This window comes from Argiope bruennichi, chromosome 7 (assembly GCF_947563725.1).
Source record: "Argiope bruennichi chromosome 7, qqArgBrue1.1, whole genome shotgun sequence".
NCBI lineage: Eukaryota > Metazoa > Arthropoda > Arachnida > Araneae > Araneidae > Argiope > Argiope bruennichi.
Window position 1 is genome coordinate 79449051 of NC_079157.1, and position 21989 is coordinate 79471039.

The 21989-nt window shown below is 31.5% G+C and overlaps 1 protein-coding gene across 1 annotated transcript in view; it reads left to right on the forward strand.

Annotated features, from left to right (window-relative positions):
* Nucleotides 1-21989, forward strand: part of LOC129975242 (chondroadherin-like protein) — a 44731-nt gene that overhangs the window by 14494 nt on the left and 8248 nt on the right. The window contains exons 2-5 of the mRNA XM_056088281.1: nt 7369-7498; nt 15711-16134; nt 19953-20152; nt 21233-21473. Coding sequence (XP_055944256.1) covers nt 7369-7498; nt 15711-16134; nt 19953-20152; nt 21233-21473 — 995 coding nt within the window. The remainder of the gene's footprint in view (nt 1-7368; nt 7499-15710; nt 16135-19952; nt 20153-21232; nt 21474-21989) is intronic.

Sequence of the window (21989 nt, forward strand, 5' to 3'; positions counted from 1 at the left end):
GTGTTTGTGGAGTCTTCATCGGTGAAATTATATCTCTGACTATGACTATGGGGTTTGAAATCAATAGCGATAACATCGATGAACTGGTGAAAGAACATAGCCAGATCTATTTTAGAGCTTAAGGAGCTGCATTCTGTATCGCAACAAAAAGGTACGGATGAGATTTGGTCGGGAGAAGATGAGATAACAGTCTCAGTGAGTGTTTCGCATTACAAGTAAGATTCGGGACGAATCTTATTCGTAAGTATTCGTAATTATGATTGTTAAGTGAGATTTCACTGCAATTACAAAATGTAAAGAATTAAATACATAAAATTTGGTACAAAAATGAAGTATTTAAAGAATAGATCCTTATCAAATTTTAAATTAAATCATCTGTCAAAAGGTTGGCCTTCTCTGATTTCTGTACTTTGGCATGCACGTGAATGCGATAAATCAAAATACCAACGATTTATATAAGTAAAATTTGGTGTGCTATCTTGGGACTACAATTGTAGATCTGTAGATGAAATTTGGTTTCATGGTTTTCTGAAACTAGAATCGTTTTGTACCAAATGTTTGCCCTCATATATCGAAGAAAAAAAATCGTTCCAAAATACATATTTGCTTTTTTTCTCGGTAGTATGGAGCACAAAACTCTTGTATGCGGGACTCTGAAAATAAAAATCTGAGTATACTCGTGTTCATAGTCTTGATCAAGGTTCACCATTTTATGGGGGAGAGGGAAAACATCTTTATTAGAATGTGAGAGAAAGTTTTGCGGGATCATTCTAACTGGTTTTTATTACGTGAGAACATAATATTCTTTTGGGATTTGTGATATTAAAAAAAAACTGGCCTGATTATTATATTACCATATTAAAAAAGTTAAAGAAGCTTCTACGCTTATTTCCTTATTTTAAAAGTGATTAACTGTATTTGCATCAAAATTTAATAGTTTGGAGAATACTGATCAATTAATAAATAAAGTAACAAATATGTATTTTTCAACGTATTAAAAATAATGGTTGGTTTCAGAAAATTTAGGAAACTACATTGATTTAAATATAAAGTTAAAAAACTGAAAACTATTTGAATTTATTGACACTGTGTAGGAAAAAAAAGGAATCAAGGTGAGAAATTATAAAAACCAAAGAAAAAAAAACGGAATAGAAATCCAAATTTTACCCAGTTAAATATGAGAATGAATTGTCTTTGCAACGGGAACACAGGAAACGAAAAAAATATAGAATCTTAGGATTTCAAACGATCCAATTCATTGAACCATGTGTTAGGACCAATTATGGTTTAAAAAAGTCCTTGTTTTCGCTAGAAAAAGATTGCAGTACAAAATAAAAGTATTGATAGAAATGTCATGAAAATAAAGATTTTGATGGCAGAAAAAAAAAAAAAAGATTTCCCAGCTAAAAAAAGTATAGGTAGTAAAAGATTTTTTTTTTTTTGAGGAATTGGAATTGTAGAAAACGCTGAAAATTGGAAACAAATTTCAAATTCAAAACAATTGCATTTAGACTCTGAATTGCAATAATCTATATTTAACCCTAATTATATTATTAAAAATACCTCTACATAAAAAATATAACATGACGATCAACCTACGTTTCACAAAAGCTTTCGGATGCTTAAATTTTTTAATGTATTTCATGTGACCAACTACGTTTTAAAAAATCCAACTCCTAGCAATCAAAATTATATCACAAAATAAAAATGTTCTCACATTATGATATGAAAGTTACAATTGCAGATTTCATTTATTTTATTTCTTAATGCTCCGATTTAATTTCTTGGTATTCATATAAGTTGAAGAGCAAGAACTCGCTAATAAAGTTCTCCGAAAATAAGTTAGTGTGCTTGTCGTATATGAAAAATAAAATAAGTTTAATCAGTAAAGCATTTTCCTCCTATTTTATTGTTTTGACTTGTAAGGCTAAAAATCTAAATATAATGATTATTATTGATAAAAAGTTACAGATATTTAATATCTTGCTAGGTCATTCATTCTTTTGCGTCATGAAATGCAAAAAATATCTGCTTATCAAACAGAAGATGTAAAGATTCATTCAAACAATTTTTTCTTTGATAATGATTCTACTTGTGCAGAAAAAGTTCTGTTTCAGTACAAGTAGAAAGCGGTTGAAAGAGGAAGTTAACGGAAGAAAGAAGGTGCGTCTTGTTTATTTTAGCTATTGCAAACCTATTCCAATTTCCACATTCCAAAACCGGGTCTTAAATACTTTTTCTTACTGACTCTTTAATAGATAAAATGAATTTTCGCAACACCATTTTTTAAAAATAAATAAATAAAATAAAAACCATCACTAATTCATAATTAGTTAACCGCCTTTGATGTAAATCTCGTTCTCCCAGAATATTGCTCTGCTTGATGTTAAACTATTAATACGGAATGCATTTATTTAAAATTTCACATTTTTTTTTTTTTTTTTTGATAAGGCTAAAAAATATGAATTTCAGAATCACTTTACTACAAGTAGGTACAATTGCAAATTAAAAAACTATGTACCGCAAAATAAAAACTGACATTAAAATCCTATTTCGATTTAATATCCAATGCAAGCTTTTTTTTTTTTTTACCATCACTTTATCACTGAGAAAAGCACGCAAATAATCCGATCGAATAATGAAATAAATTTAAATTTCAACATAACACGGAAAACATGGTTACAGATTATACATCAAAGTAAATTTAAAAAATATATTAAAAAATTAGAAAAAAATTGTACAGATATGAAATCAAAAACACATTTTTAAAAAATTTAAGATTGGGTAAAAATTATTTTTGTTAAATAATATTTTATGAAAATATTGTTGAAAAATACCAAAATTATGCATAATTACTAATTAATTGACATTTTAAATAATTTTTGAATTTTGAAAAGTTGGCAGTAATCATCTTCTTATCTTGAGAATACGTGTCCCGAAATCAGGCAAAAAATTATAAATTTGTATAAAAAAAATTCATACAAACATTCATTTTCATACAATATATAGATAGGTAATCGGAGTATATCTGTGCCTTCCAGACGTTATTCCACCTTTCTTATTTAGTTTCTCAGTTTTAGTCATTCATTCGAATTCTTCAGGTACTCTAATCAGATAAATTCACTTTTAATTCAAGTAATTTGAATTCGAAGGTGCGCAAATTATTTAGCTAATACTAAACAAATGATAACAAATAATGTGCTTTCTAGAAATTTGCTGAAGTATTACAATTCATTGCAAAAATGGCAGGAAACTACACTCGTAATAATTCATTATTATTTTATTCTTTAGATTAAATTTTTAAACATTTGAATAAAATTTGTTTACAGTCAATTTTCATGATTTTTGCATAAGATGATTTAACGAGGTTGGATATTTTTCATGTAACATGAAATGTTTCGATTATTTTTCATTGTTTCACGCTTCGTAATTTGGATTAATATGATTTTGACACAGCAATGCGCAAATTGACTGTGTTATATGAAGACTGACTAAACCATAAAAAAACTCTTTCTATAATAATAACTATGATTTAAAAAAATATCCTGTCATTTATGAAAACACAAAATTAAAAATTTAACGGCTACTTTTATCGTTGCTTTGTCAAGCAAAATATTCAGTTTTGTCAGTCTGTGCCATTTTTTTTTACCTACTTTCTCATACATGAAAAATATAAAGTATTTTAATTAGCAAAAAAATTTGAATCGCGAAATTTTGATAATTTTTCACATTTTAGGCATGCTTGTGCCCGAAAATGCCGCTTTTGGAAACTTCTTTGTCTGTTAAAAAATCCCAACTAATCAGGCATGAACTCATTTGATTTATTATCTTTATACAAAAAGACAGTAAATTTCTTTTACTATTTCTTAATTTAATAGGAATTTACTGTCTTTTATACAAAAAACAGTAAATTCCTTATTAAATTTTGGATGAAATTTTCAAATAGAAGACTGCCCGTATAAATAGGAATATGATTATCTAATAAAAAAGAACTAGGTAAATGAAGTGTGTTTTATAATTTAGAATTAAAATTATAGATCTATTTCAGATTTGGATCGAATCCGTCGAAGGGTTAACTGTCTAATCGTACGTACACAAATATGATAACTCAAAAATGTAATATGCAGATGGAAAAATTTTAGTATCTGATTTTTAAGCACAAATTAGAGACTCGTATCTAATTTTGAGCTTCATCGAATTAGAATTTAAAATCTGGTTATTTCAGATTTTGGCTGAATCAAATTTACTCATCAACTTGTGGATTTTTGCTGTTTGTAGGTTTTTCTGTTCTTGTGTAGATGAATAGGATAACTCAAGATAAATGAAATTTGGTATTGGCCTTGATCTGAAAATTGTAATTATCTTTTAAAATCTGGATCCAATGGATCTATGGAAAATTATCCAAGATGTTCTTTTCAACGTACAGAGCAGCTAAAAGCAGAACGCGTGATATTGTATGAGTATACGAGAAAGTTGAAAAGACAATATTTCTGTTAGTTATATTCCAAAAACACTGAACAGAAAGTTTATATGTGGCGCTTTATAGTTTAAAGAAATAGAGATATTACAGTATCAGTTTTACCAACAGATTTTACATCGAAAGTAAACATTTTACAATGGACATACAAATAAAGCAATATGAATTTTTCTATAATCTATTTTTAATCTTGGGAAATTATTTTACAACGGACAGTTAAGTCTACTAATGGTGGGATAGAATTATATATTTTCTTCTTTTAATCAGCATTCTCGTTAATGAAATGAGAAAAATTCTTACTGATCCGTATACATGAACTTAATAAATGAAATGTAAGAAAAAACTAAATTGCCCCGAAAGCAATCCTCTAAATTCTCGCCCTTTCCCTTTCAAATGTTGCAGGTTTCCTAAGTAAAGGCCTACTTTGCCCTATTAATTTGAAATATAAAATATGGATAATTCTAATTTTATAAGAAATTATCAAAATTAATTTTTAAGTTCTTAAAAGCTCGCTTTTATTAATGTATTAAAATGGGGAAAATAATGTTTTCAGCCCCTCCCCCCTCCCGAATCTCTAGATTAAAGTTAAAGCAACATAGTGTGAATGATAACACTCTAAATATCAGACATTGTGAAAATGTATACCAAGCCAATCTGATGGTCACAATCATCTGCCTGAAACGCTGCGAGATATCATAAAGTTTTCATAATTTTAGCTACATTTTTAATTCAGTTACATCGCTTGCAACATTTTTGAAGAACACTTATCGCAGTTTATCTCTTGGATTGAAAAATAGAATGTTAACCAAAAATGATAATATTGATAGTTTTGCTGAGATTCAAGTTGTTCCAAGTTTGCCGAGTTCAAGTTAAATCCACACTCCTTCTGAATTTACTGTTTTAGAAGATAATATGTCTGAATTGTCTCGTGACAGGCGATTAACCACCTTTGGTAACTAATTTATTCGTTTAAATTATTGACATTTTAAGCTGTTAAACTAATAACGTGGAATGGAATTTTTTGAAAGATTCATCTTATTTTCTGAAATAACTGGAAAACATGAATTTAATTTAATTATTCTACTATAAATTATTGCTCTTTCAAATAAAAAGATTCTATCTTCAAAATATGAAGCGGAAGTGAAAAATCGCACTTCGGAGTTAATATCCAAGAAAAGCAACTTTAAAAAAAATCTTAATTTTAACATTGACAATTACGTAAGTGAGCATTTTGAAAAAAAAATTTCTCCATAAAATTAAAAACACTATTATAGTTTGTGAATCAAATGAAAAATTTTAAGAAATTATTGACAGCAAAAAAATATTTGGAAATAAAATGGATATTATTAAAATGGTAATTTTTTGAGTTTTAAGATATTATTAAAATAATTTTTGTGAGATATTGAAAGATTAAGAAAATGTAGGCATCAATTTTCATCATCAAGTCATAGAGATTATTTATCTGGCGACGGTCAAACATATTTTTGAGCTCGATTATACCTTCTATTTGATGTCAATTCTTATCTTGATTTCTTTTATCTATTCTTTCCTCTGACTGAATGAAGATTTCGGTGACACAGCGAGCCTTCTTAGCATTTCTAATAATAATTTGCGTTCCATTAATTAGCTAAACGAAGGATTGCAATAAGTGGAGCTGTAAAAACATTTAACGGAACAGTCAGAAACGTATTTGCTTACAACTATTTGTTGACATACGACAGTAAGTAGTAAGAACGATTTCTCTGCCATGTATGTTAAATCTTAGATATATACAAATCATGAAACTGTGGCTCTTGTTAATGATTGGTGCCTGAATTTTAATTGTTAATGAAAGATGAACCTGGAATTTTCATCTCCACTAATAATAAAGATGAATGCGTGTCTGCGCGTCTGTGTTGGCTCTTCTATAGGCCTCGACGTTTAACCTACAACTACCAAATTTGATATATATATAATGTAGAAAGTGGGAATGTACATCTGCGAGCAATTTTTTAAATTTTTAAGTAGAATTTAATTAGTTAAAAATTAATTGGCATTTTATCGTGATAAATGTCAAAAATATCATTGCACAAAAATAAATTTCACACAGTTTCAAAATTTAAAAAATATCGTTTTAATGATACGAATTCAACAGTCATAGAAATTGTACCTGAATTTTGGCAACTTCTTAAGCATTTTTTTTTGTACCTAATTTCCAACAATGGATAACATTGTTGCCAAGGAATCTGAGCCACTTTTCCTGTTTCATCACATAATTAATTGTGCGGTTTTCTTTTGTTGGTGAAAATTAAAGAAGATTGATTCTGTTTAATATGTGTATAATTTACGAGACAAATAGAAAAAAAAAGTGAAGTTACTCTATCGTGACATTTATAAGATAGTCGAACGAACATTTACGTTTTAATAGCGCCATGCTGTCATGGGACTGGTCTCCATTAGAAAAGTGCATATATAATAACGAATAGAATATGTGCAAAACAATGAAAGAAATACAGCCTTAATGTCCAATAATGTGAGAGATCATGAAAGAGAGATAATGTGAGACACATGAAATTATATATAATCAATTAAATTGACATTATATATAGTCACCATCCTAGCGAACCAATTGGTCGCCAAAACCGACTAGTACACAATATAATGAAATTATGAATAACAGTATATTCAAAATTAGTATTTACAACTATGTAGACATAAATAAAATTCAAACATAATTTCAACGGCTGTCATTTTTATGATTTTGTTTTGGCCTTCAAATTTTTGATGAATAAAAAAATATTAATTTCCATTTTTTTAATGTACTAACTAATAAAATCCCAAAACATGTTTAAACAAAAATATATAATGGAGATTAGTAAAATATATAACGTCTTCTTACTTATTCGTTTCAGATGGATCCAAGAAGTATTTTCATTCTGCTGTTTCTACCAATCGCTCTTGCTTTCACTCCATCAGTTCATTTCATTGATGAATCTTCAAAAAATCCATTATGCGATCTTGGATGCAAATGCCCGGAACAAGGTAAGAGATTGCAGTCGCACCAAGCTTTGTGAACAGTTAGATTGTTCGAACGAATTGTCCAGTGGTGTGCTCTGATTCTCTGATCTCTAGTCGAACTTTTAATTCACTTAATAAGAACAATACAATTCGCAATTTATTAATGTTATTATTTATAAATAAATAATAATAATAATAATAAATTACATTTAAAAACGCTGAATGCTAGAATAATGATACGAATGTGACACATTAAAATAAAATGCCAAACAAACACAATTCAATTACCATTTGATGCACAGCAGAGTGTAATGCAACTGTTAAATGAGTAATCATAGGAAAAAAAAAAATTCACTTCTTAACCCTATCAGGGCGGATACGGGTGGAAAGAAGTGCTCCCACACGACGGGACTAAGCAAGCGCCATTTGTCCATACAGGGTGGACCATTTTCTCTCACTAAGTCTAACGCTCATTATATTTCGTAAAAAAGTAAATATTAATTTGTAAAAAGTAGACTTTTCATAGAAATGAAACAATTTTGAAATATGTCACGATAGGTATCATACTTTCAATCATGATTAAAGACATTAATTAAAATACTTGCTATTTAATACTAAAAAATGAAAAAATATATATATAGGGGATTTTATTATGATTGATAGTACTTAAAGTAACACCAGATTATTGATACAAAAATATAAACATAAGAAAAATAAATATTTATAATTAATATTTTAAAACACCTCATAAAAATTGTAATAATTAATACTTCAAAACCATATAAAAATCGCAAAACGCAGATACATGTAGAGACAAACATTACACGATTTATATTCAAAAACAATGTTTAGTTTTTTTTTTATTATTATTATTGCTTCAAGGAAACTATGCATCTTTTAAGTTTTAAATCATTATTATAAATAATTTATTATTTTGTTATTGTCATCGGAAAAATTCGTAAGTCACTCATTCATAAATTTACATACCCGCCCCCCCCCCCAAAAAAAAGATAAGCTGTTTTGATGGCTACACAAATGAAACTGAGAAGAGTAAAACCCTTGCTAGAGCAACATCTGATGCCAAATGAGAGTACGTATTACAGCAGCCACTTCAAAATGAGCACGTTTCCTTTTACATTAGCAAATACGTGTTTCTGTTTATATTTACGAAAATCTAATTACTCACACACTTGCCCAACCCCAGTCTGACCTCGGAGAGATAAATAAGGTATGAGACCAAACGTTGGGAGGAGAGGGGGGGGGCTCGAATTAATAATGATATCTAATAGAAATAATTCCTTTCAAAAAACCTGACACACTTGTGTGCCAGTAAGTGTTTTAATGTATTTCTAAGGAATGCAAGGATGCTTCGTTCGGTGAGGAGAATCCAACGCAAACGCGCAAATGCGTCGTTCATCCCGATTGGGTACTTTTTAGTTTTCCTTCTACTCTTTGTATAAATGCGTATGCTTCACATCCTCTTCAAAAAAAAAAAAAAAAATAGTGACAAGTATGAAAAATGACTCACTCATAAAAACAAAGTGCATGATTCGATTTGTGTCGGACACGACACTAGCAACGTATGCCTGCCAAATGGTTATAAAAATGCCAGAAGTATAATGATCGCAATGTAATAGTGTACACGTACCTCCGATTTTCCAAAGACTTCAGAGGGAAAATATCAAGCAAAATTGTTGCTAATAACTTGTCGAACATCGTGGGAGGAATATGTGCATTACCCATATGTTTTCAATGTACTTCTGACCAGTAATCACTCTGTAGTGATTGGATTTTGAAGCGTTAGAAAATAAACGTTCATAGATGGCGCTAGGCAACTAGCGCGAATGTAATTAAAAGAGTGATGTCATTCGAGTGTTGGCTCTTGGAGGAGAAGGAGTTACTGAGCAGAGTAACTCGAACGAATCTGAAATAAATCTGTTAAGTTTTCTATTTGCCTATTTATTGAAAGCACTCACGAACCAGCCACGACATTTGGCGCAGTCGACAGGATTGAGAATCGAGTGCTATTTTTGACGAACTTCAAATCGAACTTTATTTGATAAAGGTGTGCTTTCGGTATCGATATGGCCTTCCTAGGCAGTGCGAAAAAGGAAGATTTGAAGTTGTTGGCGGAAGAGTTGGGTGAAACTGTTTCATTAGAGATGAAAATTGTGGACTTAAAAAAATTAATTACTGGAAGTGAAAATTACGAGGAAGAGTTTGTGAAGAAACAAATGATAGTTATCATAGAGGATAGAAAAGAGAGAGATCAAAAACGAAAGCAAGAAGAACGAGAATTTGAAGAAAGAAAAATTAAAGAACAAAAACGAAAGCAAGAAGAACGAGAATTTGAAGAAAGAAAAATTAAAGAAGAACAAAAACGAAAGCAAGAAGAACGAGAATTTGAAGAAAGAAAAATTAAAGAAGAACAAAAACGAAAGCAAGAAGAACGAGAATTTAAAGAAAGAAAAATTAAAGAAGAGTGGGAATTGCAGGAGAAAAAGGCACAAGAAGAACGAGAATTCGGACTTGAGAAACTGAAGCTGCAATATTCCAATGTACCCGTGGATGTCGAATTACCAACTCCCAAGATAGAACTGAGGCACGTGATGCAAAAATTCGATGAAAAGAACAGTGATATCAGTTTATATTTGCTGTTCGAGAGGCAAGCCGAGTGGGCTCAAATAAAACCAGAAGATTACGTGTCGCATCTATTAGGATTATTGCCAACGGATATAACCCAACTCATCGCTCGAGAGCCAATCGAGAAAGTTAAGGACTATGACCACATCAAGAGTTTATTAGTGAAACGATTTAAACTCAGCCCTGAAAAATTCAGGCAAAAATTTATGACTCATTTTAAAAGACCGGAGACTACCTGGTGCGATTTTACTTACGAACTTAAAAATTATTTTGAGCAATGGATTCAAGGATTGGAAATAACTACTTTTGAAAGTTTGTCGGATTTAATCATAACAGAACAGATAAAGCGAAAAGTACCTACGGATATTAAAGAACATTTTATTGATGTTTGGTCACAATTCACGAATCCAAACGAAACTACAAGCAAATTAGATGATTATGAAAATGTGCGATCAAACAGTGTGAGGAAAAAGAAAGAACTATATCAAGAGAATAACTGTTCTAAACATCAAACCTACGACGAAAGAGAAGAGAGACATTTTTCGGAACGGAAATATGTACCCCCGCATCAACGAGAATTCAGAAACAAAAACTTTCATAAAAACGAAACTACAAATTCAAGAAAAGTAACAAGAGACTGTTACGTTTGTGGATTGTCACATTTTGCTAGAGACTGTCCAAATAGACATAAAAAATCGCAGTTGAGAGAATCTGCGGCAGAAAAGAAACGGGAAGACATTTTAACCGCGGAAATTCAGTCGGAATTAATTAATGGTGAAAAAAGCTTAAATATCAACCCTTTACAATACGTCGATATTTGTGTGGACAATAGAGAACTGAAAACCCTAGTTGACTCAGGTGCTATGATATCAGTTTTAAATTCTAAATATGTGTCAAGTGAACAAAAAGAAAAAGGAAAGATCATTTTAAAAAGTGCATTTGGTGAAAGGATTAACGCTACTCTTTCGAGTTTTCAAATATCATTAAAAGATAAAAACAACGAAGGATTTTACAGGCCTATTGAGATAGTTGCAGCTGTCACGGATAGAATTCAAGAGCAATTCATCATCCCCCCCTCTGTATTAAACTTATTGGGCGAAAGCATAAACCACAGCCGCACCCAAAACTTGTCTGGATTAGAGGCGCCGATGGAAGAGAGCTTTGATGAATTTATGATTTGTTGAGTTAGTCAGAGCGAAGAACAACCGAGCGGAAATGAAAGCGATTCTTTGGATAAGAAAAACAAAATTAATGCGTTGAAAGAAGAACAAAGAAAATGCGATACTTTGCAGCCAGTAAGAAAAAATGTATCGCTTGGAAAAGGAAACTTTTTTATGAATGATGAATTAATATTCCACCGGGATAAAATATTAGGCGGAAAAGTGAATCAGTTGGTTTTGCCCAAAAATAAGACACAGCAAGTTCTTAAATTAGCACATGAATCAATTTTCGGATGCCATATGGGATTAAAAAAGACTAGTGAAAGAATTAAATACAGTTTTTATTGGCCAAATATGACAGATGATATTAAAAACTTTTGTAAATCCTGTAAAGAATGCCAGTTGAGGAGTCCGGAAAAAATGATTGATAAAATTCCTATTACTCCTGTTCTCCGTCCGGAATTGCCATTTGAGATAGTAAATGTAGACCTAATAGGACCCATTGAACCCCCTTTTGCTCGTCGGCTTAAGTATGTATTATGTCTAATGGACCAGCATTCTCGATGGCCAGAGGCTATCCTTCTTCGTTCGTTAACGGCTAAAGCTACGTGTGATGCTTTATTGGAGATATTCATGCGGACTGGAATACCCAATGTTATTGCAAGTGATAATGGAACGAACTTTATTTCTAAGTTAACCCAGGAATTCATGAAAAGATTAGGTTGTGCTCCCAGATTTACGACGCCTAACCATCCAGCTGGGAATGGCCTTATAGAAAGATATAATAGGGTGTTCAAAAATTCACTCCATCACATTATCAGAACTGATCCGAGTAATTGGGATAAATACATTCCATATATGCTTTTTGCGTACAGGAAAGTTCCTAACTGTACGACGGGTGTTTCGCCATTCAAGTTGATGTATGGACGTGAAGCACGAGGACCTCTCAGTGTTCTTAAATCGAGCTGGTGTGGTGATATTGCCATTCCGTTAAACATGGAGAAATCAGTTGTGGATTATTTACAGGAGCAAAAAATAAACTTAGAAAGAGCTGCAGAGGAAGCATCTCTCATCGCTTCTGGTAAACAGCAGGCATATGCAGAATATTTTAACCGCCGAACCACTTCTAAGGAATTTAAGCCAGGTGACCAAGTTTATTTATTAATACCTGATTCATCGAACAAATTGTATGCCCGTTGGACTGGTCCTGGAGAAGTTATCAAGCATTGCCCTCCACATTCATATAAAGTAAAACTGAGCGATGGAAAAATTCGGCATTGACATGCGAATAAAATTCAGAAATACTATCCAAGAATTAATGTTGTAGGCATGATCTTTGAAGATGATGCAGACTTTGGAGAAGTTTATTCATCCCCCAGTTATAAAAATGTATGTTACTGGAAAGAGATATTTGATCAAGTGGATTTGCGACATCTTTCCGAGGAAGTGAAATGTCAAATCTTGAACTTATTGCAGAATCATCATTCAATATTTACCGGACAAGTTAGAGTTGCAAAGGTTGGTCATCACAAGATAAAATTAGAGGACGATAAAGAAAGGAAAAAACCTTACGTGTACAGGATTCCTGAAGCGTTGAAACCTCAAATAGACTCCCAAATCGAAGAACTCCTAAAACTAGATCTAATCGAAGAGAGCTCAGCTGACTTTGCTTATCCTATAGTCTGTGTAAACAAGAAGGATGGATCTATCAGGATGTGCGTGGATTATCGAGCTTTGAATGCAGCGACTAAAACTGACGATTTCCCCATGGAAGACGCAACGGAATTAATATATTCCATTGGACAGGCAAATGTGATTAGTGTGTTAGATCTTTTGAAGGGGTACTATTCGCTTCCCATGGAAGAAGATTCGCGGGATTATACATCCTTTAAGACCCATAGAGCACAATATCGTTTTAAGGTAATGCCTTTTGGGCTGAAAAATGCAGCTGCAACTTTTCAAAGGGAAATGAACAAAGCATTGTCGCCATACAGAGAATTTTGCCGTGCTTATATTGATGACATTGCTATATTCTCCAATGATATTCCCTCTCACTTGAAACATCTTCATTTGGTGCTGGATAGATTGGAAGAGCTGCAATTCACTGTTAATCTTTCAAAGTGTGCTTTCGCGAAATCTGAAATTTCATACCTGGGACATATAATTGGCTCAGGAAAGCATCAAGCTGATCCAGCTAAGTTAGAAACGATCTCTCGTTTGCCCGTACCTGAAACCAAGAAACAACTACGTAGTGCTCTTGGCCTGTTCAACTATTATCGTGATTATATTGCGAATTTCGCCGAGATTGCCTTTCCATTAACGGAACTAACAAAGAAAAGAAGCCCTGATGTGTTGCCGTGGTGTGAAATGCATAGTGTTGCTTTTGAAAAATTAAAATCAGCATTGTTACACACCCCGAATATGAGCAAACCCTTTGTGATTCATTGTGATGCCTCGTCAATCGGGATTGGCTAGTGTTTATCACAGACTGTTGATGGAAAAATGTGCCCTATCGCTTATGCAAGTCAAAAATTAAACAAAAGCCAACAATCTTGGTCGACAATCGAACGGGAAGCATTTGCTATAGTTTGGAGCTTGAAAAATTTTGAAACCCTTGTGTTTGGACCCGAGATCCACATTTTTACCGATCATAACCCCCTTCCTTATCTGACCAAATGCGCTCCTCAGTCATCTCGACTACAAAGGTGGGTATTTGCCTTGCAGAGATTCAACATAACATTAAAACATTGCCTTGGTTCTAAAATGCCGCATGCTGATGCCCTGTCACGTTTATTACCAAAATAGACTGAAAAACATTTTTTAGTACTAATATCATTTTTCTGTTTTATATATCAATATGGGATTAGTGACTATAAAATAATAATAATTTATGCTTGATATTATGTATATTTGTTTTAATGTTTTTTTTATTGATTATCATTTTTTTAATATGTTGAATAATTGGTATTCGCAGGTTTGGTTAAGAGTATAATGTGCAAAACTATTTGAAATAGGATTAGTTACAGGAATATGACTTTTTCTAGTGTTTGTTATAAATTTTCATTCAGCAGTTTTGGTTGTATTTGAAATATCATTTGAGTAATGTTATCAAGTGAAATCCTTTCTTAATTATGTATTAATGTTTACTAAGTGATTATATTCATTATAAATTTGTGTTTATTAGTTGATAAGTGATTATATACATCATTAAGTATATATTAATGTATATTAACTGATAAGTGAATTTCTTATTATCAAGATGGTATTTATATTCAATTGTGCATTTCTTATTTTACCTCATTGCTTTCTTAAATGTTTGTTAGTAATTAGTTATTCATTCGAGTTAACTTTGCATTTGTGTTTATTTTTATTTGGATAATTTGATGTTATTAGATACGTTTTAAAATCGAATTCATAATTTTAATTCAGAGGTATGTTTATGTTTTCATATAAACATTACTCTTACGTTGGGGGTGTAGTGATTGGATTTTGAAGCGTTAGAAAATAAACGTTCATAGATGGCGCTAGGCAACTAGCGCGAGTGTAATTAAAAGAGTGATGTCATTCGAGTGTTGGCTCTTGGAGGAGAAGGAGTTACTGAGCAGAGTAACTCGAACGAATCTGAAATAAATCTGTTAAGTTTTCTATTTGCCTATTTATTGAAAGCACTCACGAACCAGCCACGACACACTCCTCTTACATTTTGTCGCTAATGATTATTCTAATACAAATCGCAAATGTGCAAAGGTTTAAAAGTGCCTCAATTTCCACTTTTTAAAGTTTGAGCGATAATATATATATATATATATATATATATATATATATATATATATATATATATATATATATATATATATATATATATATACATCGAATGTAATACAAATGTTTGTATAGTAAATTTTGCAAAAAATTATAATAAAGCGAATAAGATTTCATTTTAATTAGATAAAAAAATATACATCAACCCAGCCAAAATGAAAATTTGGATTGACGTATATACACGTCGAACGCACTTAACGAATTAAGATAAAAGATAATTTGTCTCTGATAAGCAAAGAGTTGAATTTCCTTTTAGGCCAGATTTAAGTACTTTCGTAAATCATATATTAAGAAGCTAAACAAAAAACATTTTGGTAAAATTTTAAATAGCCAATCATTTGGAAATACCAGAACGGATAAATGGAAGAATTTATGTCCCAACCTTTCTTGTTTTGTTACTTCTGTTTCAATCAAGAATATAAAGCAATTCATTGTTTTATACCTGTTTTCTTATAACGCACACAGTCATCGACCACAGAAATCTCAAAGTTCTACCGCTTGGTCAAACAGTATAACTACAGCCAGACTTTCATTTAAAGCGACTATATAATGCCTCAATAATTTTCTCTAAGAAAATAAAAGTAATCTTATAAATCTTTTTTCTTTGGTAGAACAAAATTTGGAGTTCCTTGACTGCAGTCGAAGAGGCATGTCCAAGTTACCAGATTTCCTTCAATTTGACGCTCCTCTGACGTCCATCAATTTCCAGAACAACCACATCAGCTCACTCGCAATGAGAACTTTCGCCAGAGGGGACAGCATCGAGGAGCTTGACCTGTCCCTTAACAACATCAGCAAAATTGAAAACTTCTCATTTGCGGCCTTCAGAAATTTAGTGAAATTGAGGCTTTCTCATAATTTTCTGTTAGAAGTTGCGCCAGGACTTCTAGACGGTCTCTCCAATTTGAGAGTACTTGAAATAGGACACAATCTTATTCAGCATCTGAATTTCACAGCTTTTCGAGCGACGCCGGAGCTACAAGAACTCAGATTGCAGTATAACCCCCTTTTCAATCTTCCAGAAGAGTTATTCCAGTAAGTACAAGAAAGATATCATTTCAGTCAATTTTTTCTTAGATATGGATTTATAAAAAATGTACGATAATCATATTTAAAATATAGAATGTTCACAAAATTATTATTTTTCCTCTAAATACAAAAAAAACTGTTATTTTAATTACTATAATTTAGTATATGATTGTTTCGATATACTATAAAGACGTTTATGAACTTTTTAAATAAAACATCTCACATAAGTAAATTTTAATGTGAGTATCCTTGGTAGCTCGAAGAATGTAGAAACGATGGTTCAGTTCTCACCAAGTATTATCTAACATATCGGCTGTCACACTAGACAGCAACTGTGATCTTAACTGGTCCACATTTAATATAATACCCAAAGTTTCTCTGCACGCGGCCAAGTGGAATAGAGCGGATGTCCTGTTCTTCTCTTGGCAGTTCATTCCGACGTACCTGCATAAATTCCATCTTGCCAACTCTCAATACCGTAGCTGTGGGGAGATAAGATCTCCAATCCACTATGCCACCGATTGCATGCTAACTCTGTCATGGCACATGCGAAAGCCATAAACAAACCTCGAGAAAAAATAGTATAGGAGAGTTGCATCGAATACCCTTTTTCGCGGCAAGATCCACAGTATAATAAATCAATTTCACAATTACCAAGATCTCTTCAAGACCTTTTAGCAGCTAAAACAAAATGTTACTCATCAAAATCGATTTAGATTCCTCTTAGACTCCCAACTGGCTAGATTACTCAGCGTTATAGATAGCGGGGCGCAAGATGATGTTTGCTAACATTTTGTCTTTTATATAACCATGAAAATTGACGTTGAATAATTTGAACTTTTGACACAACAACAAACACATTGAATTCTTTCCTTCGTTGACACCATTTTGATAACAATCGAATTTAAAACCAATATTTCTGCTTCAGTTGCGCCATTTGTTGGACTAAAACAAATTAAGAACATGTCTTCCATTTCACATTAATAATTTTGTATTCAGATGTTTTTATTCTTTTGTAATAATTTTTTGCAATTAAGGACATTTAATGTATAGTCATCTTGTATTATATAGCCAAGTTTAGTAATTTTTAGCAAGCGTATTATATTATTAGCAAGCTTAGTTCTTTAGATCATTCGATGTAGTTTATTGGCACAGAAATATCATTTAACTTCTATAGCACGACCAGAAATACTTAGATACTGTGTATTGGGTTTTCTGGGTTTTCATTTAACAGATAATGCGATTTTGTTTAAAAGAGACTGGAATCTAAATAACTTAAATTTTTCCTTTGGAATTATTTTCGTTATTTAAAGTAAAACAATTTGATATTATCAGAAAAAGTTAGAGTTTTAAATCTGATGTCTTTATTTTTTACAGAGAACTGCTATGTTCGCCAGTTTCAAGATTCTTCATTATTATTGCAATCATTCTGACCTTTTCTTTCATAGATACTTTCCGTAAAGCACATTACAGTTTGCATCATCTATTGTGCGCATTTCCACATTCATTCCATAGTATTCACGTGTAAATATTTGGCCGAAAACTTTTACTGACTATATTTGAAGCATTATATAAGGTTTCTTAAATACTGCTGAAGATGCAGATGTGCACCTCGAAACGATTTTTTTTTAAACTTTGACTAAAATTTTAAATCTAGAAGTTGGACGAAATTTTAAAGTTTTCTTTTTATAACTTCAGAAAATATAATAGCACAAATTTAATTTTATACCATTTTAAAGAGTAAAAAATTTTCTTTTTAATGATACCAGTTTTATTGGTGTACAATTTTTTTGAATTTTCTAAATTTTTAATTCTTAAAAGTATTTTTTGTAAAATTTTCAACAATAAATTTGATTGTTGCATTGAAATTTAAACCATTTTGATCGTTTTATCAAATATTTTATTGCGATATTTTCTCCCATTGATGAAACCTAAAAAAAATTACTCTAATTATCTAAAGAATTTTTATGAAGAATCAGAAAAAGAAATTACATTTTAGAAAAAGAAAGCGTGGAATTTGAAATAGACTGTCCAAGCACGTAAACGTATAGTGTCACTGTAACGTCATGGGATTCGACATCATTAGAGAAACTCCTCGTTTGTTGACAGAACTATGAATAACAAGCTATGCATACGAGAATTAAATTTAAGCAAGCATAACTAATACTCCTAGTGAATCCGCTGGCCACCAAAGGATGCTAGCTATTGATATTACAGAGAGTTTTCGCGAATTTGATGCTATGAAGGAACGAAACGTAGCTAAATCTGCAAGTTTATTTCCTTACATATCAAAATAGATTCGTTCTGGTATCAGACAATTGTTACGCAACCCAGGCCGACTTGTCAGAATCAGACAATACCCATGTACATATTTTTAATATGAAAATTTTCCGATTCCTTTCCTCATTTAAGACGATGCTTTTTCTATTATTTGAATAGTATTGAAGTATTACGTAGATGAAGGTAGATGTTTTCAAGAACCTAGTTAAATCTATAAAGATAATTCATCGATTCTTTATCATCAACAATGGAAAAAATCCAAGATGAAATATTAATAATAAAAACAAAAACGATTTGAGTTTCATTTATAAAGAAATATGTGCTGTAAAATAAGTCTAAAAACTTCTTTAAAAATTAAATTTAAAAAAAAAAGGCTAAAACAGCATAATTTATTGTACATTTTTAATCTATACCGAAAAGATTTTTTATAATTTTTAATAATTTCAAAAAAAAAAAAAAAAAAAAAAAAAAAAAGAAGAAGAAGAAGAAGAAGAGACAGAAGCAGAAACAGCACTTAGTATTCATCAACATATTTGGCTAGACAGCCCGGGGTGAACCAGTGCCTTCCTCTGAATTTTGTTCCACTGCATTCTGTTTTTGGCACTTGTGAGCCAGTTTCTTTCCTGGATAGCCAAGAAGTCTGTCTCTACTGACTCCATCCATCTCATTTTGGGTCTAACCTTTTTCCTATTTGTTAGAGGTTTATGTAAAAGAATTTTTTTAATATGGAATCATCATCCATTCTAAATATATGAGCTGCCCAGTTCATTACAGTTCAGTTACTTTTATGAACTTTATAATATCTGACTCTCTATAGATTTTATATAGCTAAAAGTTATATCTTCTTCTCCAAACATTGTTGATTTCTATCCCATCAAGAATGGCTCGCAGAATCTTTCTTTCGAAAATTGCTATTTTATTTTCTCCAGCTTTGGTCAGGGTCCAGGTCTCTGAGTCATAGGTAAGAATTGGTCTAACTAAGGTTTTATATAATAAAAATTTTGTACTTCTTGATAGTAGTGAGGATTTAAAAAATCGTTTTAGCCTGTAAAAGGCTTTATTTGCATTCATTAAACGACCTTGAATCTCCTTGATTATGCTATTGTCATCAGTAACTATAGAACCAAGATAAGTAAAACTTTAGACAATCTGAAATTTGTGAGAACCATTTTCTAGAACATTTAGTATTTAATTAATTAAAATTTAAACAAATTGTTCCTAAGTGCAAATTTCCATCGTCCAAAGTGGAAATGTGCAAATTTGGTTGCTCTAAGTCAAATGATCTAATCTGTTGAACACTAACACATAATTTATTAGTTGAGGTAAAAATACGATTGATTATTATTTATGTTGTGCCTGATGTTTTTATATGGGTTTCAGAATAATGGGGATAAATTATTTAGATTTTATAATGTTATAAATTTCTAAATAAAGAATTTCTAATATACACATAGGAAAGATTAATCTAGTACGCTCCTGATTTTGATAATGAAAATAATTTTTAATATAACTCAAAGGCTTGGTGATTTTTCTTTCGAGATCAGGTTTCTGCCGATGTTGGAGAGACTGGACCTTCAGGACACGGGACTGGTAAGATTACCCAGCGAAATCTTCAAACCCACTCCGTATCTTACATGGCTGTCACTGTCTAGCAATGCTTTTGAAACCGTACCAGAAGAAGCTCTGTCTCGAGCAATTCTGCTAGAGAGTCTGGATCTCAGTGGCAATGATTTTACAAGTTTGGGTAAGTTTGTAAATTCAAAGCATGAAACGTCTGGGGAATACGAATCGGAGGGCGAAGATTATGAGCTCTGTCTTCTGGTTGTGACTTTAACCAACATTATTCAAAAAATAATGAATGAATGTGCACTTTAGAAAAATATTGGCTACTAAGGGTGAACTACCCTTTGAATGCTTCACACATTTTCCCTAAGAGAAATTCAAATGTTGGTAAATTTCTCCAAAAAGTTTTTTAAGAAAGTAACCTATCTTCATGTATTGAAGCTATGTTATTCTATCTCAGATGTTACCTAAGTTTTCCAGGTTGTTTTTACCAATAGAACTAGTAAAATATTACTTCATTTTTTCTCTACCTAGACATCTAGGATTTAGTACAACAATCGCTAGGAAATTGCAGACAATGGGAATAGTGATGTGAAACTGAAATATGAGTTAATTTCCTCAGATTCTCTAGGTAACATACACCCATATAGTGTAGTTTCTTTAGATATTACTCAGGTATTTCAGATTAAAAGAAAAGAATTACCTCAAAAGAATTATTGAGTTGTTTAAACATCAGGGATTTAGTAGAACGGAACTGTGTTGAATGGAAATTGGAGATGAAGTCCTAAGGATCATCACTAGGCATGGCCCAATCCATCTCGTCGGAAATATATTCCGACACGGCTCTCCAAATCATTGCTACAACTTCAGAAAAAGCGAAAATCCACCTATTTATTCGATCACTTCTCATCCACGTATTCGTGATGTATCCCTGGTTGGGTGGGGGATTTGACGAACAATTAATGCAACATTTCTCCTTCAATATGACTTTGAACTTATGGATTTAGTTTAAAATAAGTAGAATTAGAGCAACTGCCCACAAAACTGATACGCTAAGAAAACTGTTTAATCTTAAGCATTGAAAAGCATTCTCAATTTTTAATACAAAACTGTCCAAACCAAGGCTCTTCTTGTTATTAATAATGAATATTTTTAACGAAACATATTTAAAGGAATAATAACATTTTCATTTAAATTAAAATTAAATAATAAAATATAAGGATTGTACCAATGAAGGTCTTTTGATCATTTTTCTTTATAGATCGGGGGAACTTCCGCCACCTGACAAGAGTGTCTCTGTTGTATTTGAACAATTTACCTCGACTCACACGGATCGAAAAAGATGCTTTGATTGGCATGCCATCTCTCAAAACTTTCTCCTGCAGCTACAACCCAAACCTGATGTATGTAGATGAAGGTGCTTTTGGAAGTGAAAACTCTACGATTTCAAGAGTGAAAACTACGCCTCATGATAAGCTATATCTGCGACAGAATGCATTGAGGTAATTTTAAGGATGAATTTGCACACGGACTACTTGCTATTTTAGCGATAGTTCTAATATCAATTTAATTAATGTTTTAGGTGACAATAATAATAATAATAAAAAAAAACTTGAAATAACCAAACTACAAAGGATTCAAGACCATTTTTTTTTTGTATATTTTATATATTGTGCATTTAGTTGCGCTTTTTTACACTTGTACTTCGTCTTACTGATCAGTTCTGTTTTTGCAGTCGATTTGAAGCAAGTGAGTGCATACCATTGGCTTTGTACATGGGATTTTTTAAATTAATTAAAATTTAAAATGTTTAATTTATTTTAATTAATTAAAATTGTAATTAATTACATAATTTTATATCTTTTTAACTTCATATGTATATATCGTAAAGTAAGAGGAATATGGAACTGAATTTCATTTTAATTACTCGTAACTCTCTGTGATTAGCGATTCAAAGCATCCAACGTGCTTTGGATTAGGTGGCATAAATAATTGAAAAATTTCGTGATAATATTCAA